Here is a 12,783-nt window from a genome sequence, read left to right on the forward strand (position 1 = left end):
TACCAGCAGGTGAAAGCTGTGATTCCCCTGTCTCCTGTTGATTGAGGCAATGGTTTGCTACCTACCAGGTGACAAGACCGTAACTGATTCACCCCTAAGTGCTCAATCTGGCTCCATATTATTTCCTGGGAATGCTTGCATTTTAAAGCAGGTGAGCCAGGATCTGGTTCAGCTGTGTGTGATACAGAACAGTTTTAACTGGACTCTCTCCTGCCCTTGATAGACTGGCCCTTAGAAAGTTACTTCATAATCAGCTGTTCTTCTTCCCTTCAGCTGTTAACTCCTGTCTCCCTGCCACTAGGAGGAGGAGTTGTGTGTGATCTATGATTTAGGGGATTATGAAGGTTCCCTGTTAAAGCTTGCCTTTTTGTTTGTGGCTAAAACTCTTGTTGAGTGGATTTTTACTCCTGTCTCAAATGTTTGCCAGCTCAAGATGTGAATAGTTCCTCCTGTTTACAAGGGTATCTGTCACACAAAGATTTTAAAATTTAGATGGGGATTACTTCTCCTATGAGGACAAAACAAGTGTTTCTGTGCTTGGTAAACTTACCTTGGTGTTTATTCTTTTGGACAGGTCCTTCATCAGTAGATGTGTATATCATGCATTCTGGAAGCAGCCTTGTGCATATACAGGTAATTGTGGGCTTCAGGAAATCATAATTTAGGGTGGTGAATTTGATTAGAGAATTATCTTTCTCTAATGGCAGATTGATTTTGCTGGTGGCAAATGTCACACTTTTAAGTTTTTAAAGTGTGCCCAAATGTCTAATAGATCCTTGAGATGGCATGTTGTAGTTCAGTGATGGTTTTTTTTTTTTTAAGATGTAAATGCTGCTAGCTTGAATAAAAATTCATGTGTTGATTTAGAAGATATGAGAAAATGGCAGATGGTGGCATGCAAATTTGACAAGAAGATAGACTAATACAGGAGCTGCAATACTAATAATGGTAGTACTGATGTAAAGATCATTTGTCTTGTCTTCATGCAGGAAATACAGCAGTTGTCACAAAAGGACACATCAGCTGTGGAGTTTGAGCCAGTATTGTTATCCTCATCATCTACTAACTTCACAAAAGTTGCTTCTATTTCTTGTAAAGGTACAGGTTACACATATTTAGAGATAATATGATTAAATAGGATTTGATTGCTGAAAAAAGGGTATTTTTTTCAGCAGAGACCCTGAAAGATCTCAAAATCACCTTGTTTAGACTTTATTGAGAAAGAGGATGAATTCTTTTTGCTAATAGTTTCCACCCTTTTTGTGTGTATGTGGTTCCTCTTATGCTGGTTGAAGCCTCTAAGCTATACATGCGTGAAAAAAGGGAAAAAACAGTTGCTAAAATGTTAGATGGTTTTACAAAAAGCATAATTATTGAATATGCTTTTTCAACATCCTTTTACAGTATATGGGGTTTTTCTGTTTCAAATATGTTTTCTAAAAGGCTATTGTGCTTGGGTGGTCATTTTCTATGACATTTCTTGGCAGACCATTGAGGAGGTTTGCCTGAAACCAGACATGTTTGTGGAACAGCAGAGAGTGGCATTTAAGCATTCCTGACTCCAGCCTGTTTCCTATTTTGACCACTAGACTGCAGTGTACAGGCTTTAAACATTAATGAAACAGGCTGCTTTCACAATGATATTAAGACATTTTTTTCCTAGAGAAAATATGGATGAGTAAAAAGAAAGAAGGGACTATTACATTAAGTGATTCTCTTTTTCAGAGCAGTTTTTCATTTGTTAAAAGGAGGCAACGTGCTCTGATGAGTAAGCATGCTGTGCCAATAACACATGGTTAAAATTGGTCAGGTTGCTCTTCACAGCCTTATTGTGTGTGTGTATTTTTTGAAGGTGTTCAGCATTAATGAATACTTCATAAGGCAAGGTTTGAAACCTCTGAAAAGATTGAATCTTAGGATCCAATTAGATGCTTTACTCACCTGTGTGAGGATTGCACCAGGAAAGGTTCCCTTTTTATAGTGTTCTTGCAAATCTTAAGATTAAAATAATTTTGGATATGCTTCTGGCTGATGTATTCCGTGTGTCTACTCTTTTCCAGCTGCATCCTGTGACAGTGAAAGTCTTTATTCTGACAACAACAAGAACAATCTTTTGAAAGGCACTACAACACTCAAAGCCTGTCTTTTCTGTCCTGTGATGGAAGGGTAGGTTGACAGTGGAGTTTTGTTTGTTTGTTAACGTTCACTGAGACTGTAATGAAAATACTGTAACTTACTTCTAAGAGATGAAGTTAACTTCCTTTGTCACTTTGTGATTCCAAGGTCAGTGAAGAGGCTTCTTCCTACTGTTGTGGTGTCATTTGCCAAAACAGACCTGTCACATTTAAAACAATAATTCTGTATTTTATCCCAAGAGGAATTTTAGGACCCAGTAAAAAGATAGCAGCTCATATTGTATAAATGTTGCTCAGTCTGTGATAAAATTTCCAGCACCTTTGTTAATGCAACACTGAAGGTGGATAGGCTTAGAAAAAATGGGAAGTCTTTTCTTTCTTCAGTCATCTTTTGCCAGTTTCATCCAGCCTGCTGTATCACAGAGCAAATGTTATGCTATAGTAGAACATGAGGGTAGATACTTTTCCTGTCTCTTTTACATGGTTCTTATGATTTTTTAATTTCATATGTAATTATTCCCAAATAAATAATTTGGTTTTTCTCTGGGAGACCTTTGAAGGGCCTCATCATACAAGAATGCTATGGTATCTTCTCTTGTGTACTCAAGGACAATAGAAGGTATATATACATTTTTTCTGTATTTACTTATAGGTATTTTGATGTAGATCCTTCTGCAGCACTGTTTCATATAGAACCACATCATAATACTTCAGGGTATTGGTCCATATGGTTTACAAATAATTTTTACTTCAGCATTGAATTGAACGAGGTCTTCGTAGCCAGAGAAACAAAGAACATAGTAAAGGTAAGCTTTATTTCTTCTTCGTACAATTTTTTGTCTTTGATTTGAAGATTTGGACCTTTGACATACAAAATAGGTTCCTTGAAGAACTTGGTGTTCTTACAGCTGGTTGGAATCAGTTGAAAAGAAGTTTTATGTACATTTGTAACTATTAGGTTACTGTCTCAAGAGGCATTATTCACTCTCCAGCTTACTTTTGTGTTGTTTCATTGACAGCTGCTCTTTCATTTGAGTTGCAGTTAAAGATGCATCATATTACAGACCATTGCTCTGTTCTCAAAATTGTTGAATGTGTGTGTTTGTGCTCTCTCTGATTCAGCATTTCTTCATAGTGGAAACCATTAGTACATAGATGAACTTTAAAGCCAGTAATTTCCTGGCACAACTCCTTGGTTCAAATCAGGCAAGTCTGGTTTATGAATGAGCATATGATGTAGACATCTAAATGGCTCTTTTTATGTTTTGATATTGAGATTTGCATAAGTGCACTGTATGGATTAGGTATGAGCACAAATGACCATGTTGTAGTAACAGCAAAAATACGAAGGATGACAGGGTTTGCATTTTTCAAGGTACCACCTCCATCAGAAAGTGCTGTACCAATTTTAATTCAGCTGTCATTTGATTCTTTTCAGATCCTGAACTTCGCTGAACCTCTGACACTACCTCCAGGCTGCTGGAATGTATTTTCTGTGAAGCTCAGTGTGAAAGACACTGTAACGAATGTGCTCTCTAGTATTTGTTTGTCCACAAATGTGGGAGTGATGTTTGAAATACCTCTGCAGATATATTCGACTGTGTCCAAGGTATTGTGTTCAATTGTGTGTGTTGAATTATTATTAGGCCAGAAATCTGCTCTTAGTCCTGAAAGAAAAGCTCAGTACCCAACCACTCTGTTAAACCATTGTGTAGCTTAAGTCCCCAGAGTTGAACAGCAATGCAATTATATTTCTCTTGGAACTTAATTCTCTTAATTCAAGGCCTTAATTCTCTTATTTGACTCTGTGAAATTATGCACTGGGAAACTGAAATTTGTTCTCTTGTTTTGTCATATTTTTATTTTGTTTTTCCAGCAAGGAGACCTTAATTTTGAAGCAATTGCCCACTGTGATATCCAGTGCTACTTGGGAAAGTCTGATTCAGGTAGTCTCATCTACAGCATTTTTTGGCATCTGACAGTAGTTTTATTGTAGCAAATTAATGACTTTTAATGAGAATATTGAGATTGTTCATGCAAATACTTAGTTTTATGTTTTTTTAAAACATCCACTTTTCTGGGAGTGTATAAATGGCTGACTACATGGTACAATATTTCAGACATCTAATTCCGTAGCACATGCTAAGCCATTGTTCTGTCTTGAAACATGGTTTTTTAATTTTAGTATTAAAGACTCTTCTGTAAGTTCTAATTGGTGATGTATTGCCCTTTTCTTTCTTCATACACAATTCCTTGAGGGATATTGAGGTAGAATGGTAAAACTGTCCTCTAACTCAAAGTTATTAGAAAATGTGCATAACCCTGGGCCCAGATCCTGGGAATTCTTTGATGAAAAACAAATACAAAATGTTGACCAATATCTGCCTGTGTCCAGAATTAAATTTGAAGGCCTTCTCTTTACCACAGCAATCATTCTATAGATTTCAGCAAAAGATGGTTTATCAGGCTTATAGAACAGCATCCTTAAAACTGTATTGTATGAAACAGAAAGAAGGGGTCTCATTTTTTCTGGAACTGAGGAATCTATCTCCACATACTGTGACACTGGTAGCTGTTTTAAGTACCTGGCTGGCATTTACCAAAATACAGTGAGATAGGTATAAAATGGATGATACTGCCTAAAGAATGTTGAACCTATTAAAAGCTGATTAAGAATGGTGTTTTTTATTCTCAGTGCAGTAAGGAGTTTCAGAAGGCAGCTGGTATCATAGGCTTTAAATGTTTGAGTGCTCTCCTGGAAATGTTTTCAAGATGATGTTTCCTAAAATGTATTTTTGTGTGAGGATATGAGGAAGGCAGTGGTAGTCAGTCAGATGTAAAAAGGAGAATTGAGGTGACATACAGAAACATGTGACTTGAACAGTTACTGAGACACATGCATGCTAAGGTTATGTATCCTAGAAGGAAATGTTTGCTTTTTTTTATTGTTGTTTTTTTTTAAAAATCTCAATGAAGGAATTTGGCTGATACAACCAAATAATTGTTGCTTACTTTATTTTCATTCTAATAATACACACAATGAGATCTGTACTTACAGGTATTCTGCCTTCTGCTTTAGGATACTAGTATTTGTTATACAGAAGTGTGTAATGCATGATCCTGAAAATACTGACGTAAAGAAATTGTAGTTGGAGTATTCCAATAATGACCAATCTCTATTAATTACTTTAAACATTAAGGATTATGTAAAATAAAGTACATACATTTTCAAATTAAGTAATTTTTGTTTCCTTTCTAAAGAAGTTTCCTTTTCTAACTACTTTCTGCTGTGAGAAAATACTTGAACCAATATGATTGTAACTTCCTAAAATGCACTAATCTTTAGACTGATGTAAAGCCTTGCAATTCACCGTAAGAGGAATTTGAGAAAATTACCAGCATCTAGAAAAGCAGCTAAAATTAAAAAACTGTTTTTGCCAAACTGTGGGAATTGTTCTGTTCCCTGCTGTGCCATGCCACTATATTTTTGTACCACTATGTAGTATATTATCTTGATGCTTTACTGCCATCAGTGTAAAGTACTGTGTAGACTACATGGTTACTCTTCAATGGCATCTATTAGAAATAACAGCAGTAAAAACGGCTTACTAGGGCATACACAGCCTGTGCAATACCCATTCTCTTGTTTGCATGTACAGTTACTTTGGTTTTGCAGATGTATTTCTTTAAGCAAATCTTATATGGAAAATAATGTAGATATATAATATATATAATATATATTATATATAGTTATATAGATATATATAGATATATATATGTAATATATATACTTTTGCATATTCTCATTTTGAAGAGGAAAAGTGGGTGGACTTTTTTATTTGGGGTCTGGACAATTTGCAGATACTGATTACTCATGTTCAGAAGTAGATTGATGGAAGGAGCAAATATTATCTGTGTAAAATGTGAAAAATCTATTATCCTTTTAGCAAATCTGCTTTGGCAGAAGAGTCTCTCTTTGGACCGTTCGGCCTGGGATGTGGATTCTGAGCTTGCAAGTGACCTTTATGAAAGATGGCAAAAAATCAGACGTGGGGAAGCATGCAGGTCTGTACAGAATCTCTTGAGGTTCTTAGTTCAAGCCAGTACAGTGTTGTAAGAAAGACTATTTCTGTTCTGAAGTATTCTTAATTAGAAAAAAATATCTTGTACCATTTTCTACACTTTAGTTCTCTTGAGGTACATGGAGTTTCAGAGCACCCCAGACACCCTCAGCTTTCATTTCAAGGCACTGCCAGCCACGAGTAAGCTTTACAGCCTAGAATGTAAATAATATTCAGACTGTAGTTATCTCACTGGGGCTACCTGGCATGAAAGCAGTCCAAGCATGTTTTACTAGCTCATTTATGGAGTTGCATGAATCCTTCATCAACAGGTTGCACAGCAGTCTTCTCAGGGTATTTCCTGGCCTACACACATACACAAGTTATGCTGACTCTCTGCTATTAGGCTACAGCTTTATGGACTTTATTTTGTAGAGACCATTTTCAAGGAAAGATAAGTTGATGGAATTATAGGTCCTGGCAAATCATCTTGTTGTTGTTCTTAGTTTGAAAGAAAAAAAAAAAGAAACTAACTAAATTTTCTGCTTTTGTCAATAAAGCAGGAAAAGTATTTTAGGATCAGCTCGCTTTACTCAGCAGAAGAACTCTGAAGAGGAGACCTTTGCCTTTTACTTGCCACGATTGACTGCAGAGCCCGGCCTTACACTCAACTTTAATGCCACAGCTGTTAAAAGTAGTATGGTGAGGGTGGTTGTTACTACACTTTTTTCTGAGTTTATATATGTTTAACTTGTTTAAATATCAAAGTCTGTGGTTAGTATTTGGTGCTGCTTAGCATTTTCATGCTGCTTATGAACTGGTGTTCTCAGTTAAGACACTAGATTTGTGTCCCTTTGGCTAGTTGATAACTTTTCTAGCTTCCTAGTTGTAATACTTCAGTACAAGGAGAGGAGTAAAGCAGTGTAGATTTTAACCAACGGTTTTTTGTAGTTGCTAAAACTTTCCTTGTGTTCATTGTATAAGTTACATGCTTGTGGTAAAATAATTGAACACAGGACTAGGGGTAGGGTGTGTTGTCATTAGTGATGCATGTAGATCTGCACAGAATGACCTTCCTCATGCCACTGCCTTGTGTAACAAGTGTGTAAAACTTCTGTTTATGACAGAAACAACACTTGCAGAGCAATGTATCTTCCAGCCACACTGACAGTATCTTCTTTCTTGTTTGTCACATTTAGGTCTCTACTAACCAAGCCTAGGCCAGAACCAGTCATGTGGAAATAGTTTTCATATGCACATATTGTGAATTACCTTAATATTCCATTTGTCCAATTTAATTGTTAGTCATTACAAAAATTTTTATAACCTGCTTGCATTCAGACTTCTCTAAGAAGGGGTGGCACCTCACTAACTTCACTTTCTTCTGTGCGAGAGCTTTGTTCACATCCTCCTACATAAATCAAAATCCAAATGAAAGGGTTGTTTGGGGAGTGGGGGCAGTCTGTATTTTTGTACATGTGGTTCAAAATGCACTCTTAGCTGATTTTACAAATTATGACATTGTGGTGACATGTCCTGCTGTTACATGCAGTCATGTACAATTATGATTATCCTGCATTGAGACAGAAGCCAGATTGAAGTCCCTTGAAAATGCAGATTGTGTTGCCAGTGCTGAATTATTTTACCAACCAGTTCTCAAATATGTAGTTTTTAACTCTTTCTTTTCCCCTCCAAACTATTTAGGTAAAATATTTCGTACTAAGAAACCCTTCATCCTTCCCAGTTACGTTGCAGCTTCTGCCTCTTTCTTACTACCCTGATCCCCAAGCTTCACTGAGTCTGCTGAACAAATGGTAATAACTATCTCAGGATACTGTTTTCCCTTTTAAAAGGTCTTATTTGCTATGCCTTATGATTGTTACTTACTGGATTTTATTTAGTTTTTCAAAGTGTAACTTAGGTGGGGATTATGTTCTGACCCGTTTTGGAAGATACAGCCATGTTTGGGGCAGCTCCCTGTATGGTGCATGCCTTTGTAATGTACCTCATCATTGATAAAACAGAAATTGAACATGTTTAAGCAGGTTTGTGTCTTCCAGATATAAATTATAGTTGGTCATCTTCTAGGATCTGAGGCTTAGTGCAAGTTGCTTAGTTGAGGTGAACAGCTTAGAGTTGGGGTTGTCCATCTCCTCACAGTGCTAGCTGGTGTCTGTAGAGTCTGTAGACAGAAAAGGTATCTGAACTATTCCCACCTGGAATGGTTCTTAGCCTTTTCTTAGGTAATTACCCAGGTTGAAGAGGAAACAGGAACGAGGAAGAAAAATGCAGGTCCAGAGGGAGCCTCTGGACATTCAACATAAATGCTTAGAGTCAGCTAAATAAATGTTTCTGCGTTGTTTAGACTTTGTTTTAGAATTGAGATAATATAATGAGAAATCTAGAGAAGAGTTATTTGAACAACAGAGGGACCTGGTGAGTGAGCTGAAGTTCACCAAAATAATCCCTGTCACACTTATCTTTGAAAAAATGTAGTTGGTAGGACTGTGTGGTTAGAGACAGTGGGATTATCTCTGTGGTTAGGTATAACTTGCTTATTTGGGGTCCCAATCCCTGTGTAATTGCTTCCTTAACCTCATTTCTTTACATAGGTATATGCCTGTGCATATATATGTCTGTATATATATATGCACACCAGTAACTGCATCTGTTTGCATACTAAATATGATTTCCACATAGGCTCTTTCTAGTGGTTTGCAATTACATTTTCTCTGTATTTGCACACTTTAATTTCTGCAGATCTTGTAAGTTCACCCGAAATCACATCCATTAACTTCATTTTAAGCTAATGTCATTGACAGTTGTGACAAGTGAGTTTTCAGTTCAGTGGCTGAAGGTCCATTAGTCCGCTATAATCTACATTTTATGTATTGGTTTTCTTATGTCACTTTTTAATACCTAATGCCAAATGCTTGTAATTTGCATTTGGGGGAAAAAATCAATTGCTTTAAGTGAATTTGATTTGCAAATTTTGTGATGGAAAATAGGAACTTTTCACAAATAAATCATGAGCGGAGAGAAGGATATTTGAATAAATTATATGAGATTTAATAGTGATTATTTCCTAGCAGTTATGCGAGCAAAAAGAGCTTCTGGGAATCTGTGTTTGTGTGGCTTAGAAATTCTATTTCTTGATTGTGATCTTTTACAATAGTCTACACTGACCAGCCTAAAATGCCCAGCCTTTTGTCTGTTTTACAAGTGCGTGGAATCCACATAAAACTGATTTGCAGCGAATTCTGTTGAAATGCAGACCCACATTTCCACCATATTTCACATTGCCAAAATGCAATTGTAAAAGTAGTCCTTTATGTAAGAACAGGTGCCAGCATGTAAAACTAAGTCAATGCAGTTCTGACAGGTTGGGTTTCAAGTGCTAAACTTTTTGTTTTGGTTTATTTAGGTTCGGCATAAATGTGCAAGCTATCAATTTCACAACCACCGAATTCAGGCTAATGGACGAATGTTCTCATGGGGTAAGATGGCTACTTTTGGTAGACGTGGTCTGACACACTAGAGAAAGAGTTTTCTAGCTATGCTACTTCTGGGTTCTTCCCAAACGCAATTTAAAGCAGTTTCATAGTGTTTTCTTGATTCTTCATCAGGTTTGTATCTTTGCAGCTAATTATTTTCAGAATTTGAGTCAGTTTTGAATACAGCTGTAGGGAGAAAGTGCCTGCAGGTGTGTTGGGTGTGTTTTTCGGGCTTCACCCTTGGCTCCAGGCTGACCATGGAGTGTCAGGAGCTGGCTGGTTGTCTTCTCAGTAGAGGGAAGTGTTGGGCAGTTCAAGGGAGGAGGAGCCAGGATTTCTGCATCTCAGCGTCATGTCTTTGCAACTTCTGGATTCGGATTGCCATGGTGCTCTCTGGTTCCCACTGCCTAATTTTTGCATGAATGTGATAACTCTTGACTGTGGCACACCAGTGCAGAGCTGTGCTTAAGGCCTGAGATGTTGTGTCCTGGATAACAGAGAAAGTGCTGTATCAGAGAAGCTGGCATATTCTGGTGACCAGGGTACTATCCAGAATACCTGGAGAATTTCTTCTTAAGACTTCTGGTTTGTGCAAGAGCCCAGAATGAATGTATTTTTTTTTCTGTTGTGGCATGCTCCATCATCATCTTTAATCTCCTGTGTAGATACATGTTTCTGCATATATACTTTAAGATCTTAATGAAATATTTGTATCTTGTAAAAAGAAAAAATTGTTCGCTATGCTAATCAAAGCTGACCTTTCCCTTCTGGCAACAGTTGTAAGAGTTACTGTAAAAGTGAGGAGACAGCAGTTCATAAATCGTAGCCTGTGGGCACACTCTGGAAAAGGGAAGGTTAGCACAGGGCTGGGAGTGAGCTTCCATAATCCCACACATCATACTCTTGGCCAAATGGAGAAATAGCTGTAGATCTGCACATCAGTGTGTGCAGTACATGTTTTTCATTAGATTTGAAGAGCTATGGGGAGTATGCATGGTTAGCTAGATTTTCATCCATATGAGATGGATCTTGCCTTGTTAACCAAATCAATAGATGTTATTATTTCAATTTCTGTTTGGTCATCATTTACCTAATCAGTTTATGTGCAGTGAATTGTTCGGCTCATCTTTGTAGGGAGTGACATGGGGAAGTTTGCAAATGCCATACATGGCTTGCTTTTAATAAATGCTGACTATTAAATGCAGGTTCTGATAGTTTTTTGTGTTATTTTTCATAAAATAAACTAAGAATAAAAACATTTTGAACTGAAAAAGATCAGAAAAGCTGTTAGTACAACACCCATAAACTGAGGAACAGCCGAGTGAGAGCCCATTTTGGAATGTTTATGGGTTTTTTGACTGCTATAGGTGTCTGATCACCCCTTTCTAAGAGGGGAACCCCACTTCTGGAAGAGCAAGTTATAGGACTATTTTCATTTTTCAGAGGCAGAAAGAATAAACAACAGTATTAAAAAAAAAAATTACATTATTTCCAGACTAAGTGAACTTCTGGTAGTTCTGGTTTTCAATTAATGTAGTAGAGAATTCCCTTTGGCTTCTTTCCAGTGGCTCAAATGATCAGCATATTTGCCAGCAGTCCCTTTCTCACTTCAATCAAGTTGTAAGTCATACTCTGAGGCTATAACGGTTGCCACATTTCCCTGTGCAATCAGTACACTGTCAGTTCTTGTCTTCTGAAGTGTTTCAGGATTCCTTGAATATGAAAGACGCTATATAATTTCATTTCCATCTGAGCAAATAAAAGCTGTTTTGAATAATGAAGTAATACATTCCTCATAATAAGTGCAGTAATATGAACTTTTGTTCAAATAAACAATTCTATCTGATGTTTTATGTTGTCAAAAGGAAAGACTATGGTATAACAAGTTAGTTAGCAGTTTCTGCACCTTGCCAAAAATATTCTACGTGGTGTTAAGTAGTGGTACACTGCTTTCTTTACTGACATCTTTAAACACACATGTTTTCTGTGAGTAAGATGTGCATTTTTTGTTCAACAGAATGCCCATCAAGAGGACCTCATCAGCAAGAAATGCAGTTCTGAGATGCTTTGGTTAAGTTTACAGCCACTGGAGACCAGGAAAGTTGGTGTAATTTTTACACCTCTTGACTACAAAAGAGTAGCTTCCCTTATTTTAATCAGGTAAGCCAAGTTCTAGCTGTAAGTGAGAATCAAGCAACTCAATGTAAAAATGAATTTGCAAAGTCCTGGCACATAGACAAATGGTCAAAATTTGGAAGTCATAATACGTCTGGTTTAATAAAGAATGTTTGTGCCTTGTTTCTCAGTCATTAATTTTCTTGATATGTGGTCAGAGGGTTATAAAATGCATGTAGCTGTACTGAGGCAGTTTTAAGAGAGAAACGCATTGCGTGGCTTTGCTGTTTTCAGTCTGACTTCATAATGATAGGAGTTATGGATCCGTCCAGTGAGTCTTTTAGGTAGCCAAACATTGGTTACCTTTGTAGGAAAAGGGAGTTCATTGAAGAAGCAGCCATTCTAGGCTGCTTCTAGAAGCAAATGGGTGGCACAGTTGTTATCTAGTGGCACTGGCCGCTAAACTTGCCTCCTTCACTGTGTGAAATTCACTACTGTCTGGTCCTGGAGCAATCCTGTCTCTGTTTAGGGGAAACCTGTCCAGGTTTGGCCACTGTTCCTGATTCTGTTCCTGAAACATTTTTGTCTTGGTTTGGCACCTAGAGAGCAAAGCCATGATTTTTAAACTTAATTTGTGCTTTAGTGGCTGATTGCTTGACTTTTATTTTATGGCAGAAACAACTTAACCGTTCTGGATGTGGTCAATGTAGAAGGCTTTGGAGCCAAGGAATTGCTTAAAGTAGGGGGAAGACTGCCTGGTGCCGGAGGATCCCTTCGATTTAAGGTGCCAGAAGCTACACTAATGGACTGCAGACGACGTGAGTAAGGAGACACAGGTCTCTGGTTGTGCAGCTGGCTGCTTTGCTCTGCACTGGTAATGATACACAACATTAATGTTACATAAACAGAATGGTAAAAGCTGAAGAGCTTGGCTGTGAGAAGTGTTGATTCTGTTTTGTCAAAACTCTGGAAATAATT

At 37.4% G+C, this 12,783-nt stretch overlaps 1 protein-coding gene across 14 annotated transcripts in view; it reads left to right on the plus strand.

Annotated features, from left to right (window-relative positions):
• TMEM131L (transmembrane 131 like) overlaps window positions 1–12,783 on the plus strand; it is an 83,367-nt gene that overhangs the window by 51,641 nt on the left and 18,943 nt on the right. For 12 of the 14 annotated variants that reach the window (XM_058839183.1, XM_058839178.1, XM_058839179.1 and 9 more), the window contains 12 exons: window positions 575–633; window positions 990–1,098; window positions 2,061–2,166; window positions 2,788–2,941; window positions 3,574–3,744; window positions 4,012–4,081; window positions 6,083–6,200; window positions 6,757–6,898; window positions 7,901–8,010; window positions 9,621–9,693; window positions 11,708–11,850; window positions 12,481–12,623. In XM_058839183.1, the coding sequence (XP_058695166.1) occupies window positions 575–633; window positions 990–1,098; window positions 2,061–2,166; window positions 2,788–2,941; window positions 3,574–3,744; window positions 4,012–4,081; window positions 6,083–6,200; window positions 6,757–6,898; window positions 7,901–8,010; window positions 9,621–9,693; window positions 11,708–11,850; window positions 12,481–12,623 (1,398 nt within the window). The remainder of the gene's footprint in view (window positions 1–574; window positions 634–989; window positions 1,099–2,060; window positions 2,167–2,787; window positions 2,942–3,573; window positions 3,745–4,011; window positions 4,082–6,082; window positions 6,201–6,756; window positions 6,899–7,900; window positions 8,011–9,620; window positions 9,694–11,707; window positions 11,851–12,480; window positions 12,624–12,783) is intronic. The other 2 variants (XM_058839180.1, XM_058839192.1) reach the window with 1 other exon arrangement.

The sequence above is a fragment of the Poecile atricapillus genome, chromosome 4 (assembly GCF_030490865.1).
Source record: "Poecile atricapillus isolate bPoeAtr1 chromosome 4, bPoeAtr1.hap1, whole genome shotgun sequence".
Lineage (NCBI taxonomy): Eukaryota > Metazoa > Chordata > Aves > Passeriformes > Paridae > Poecile > Poecile atricapillus.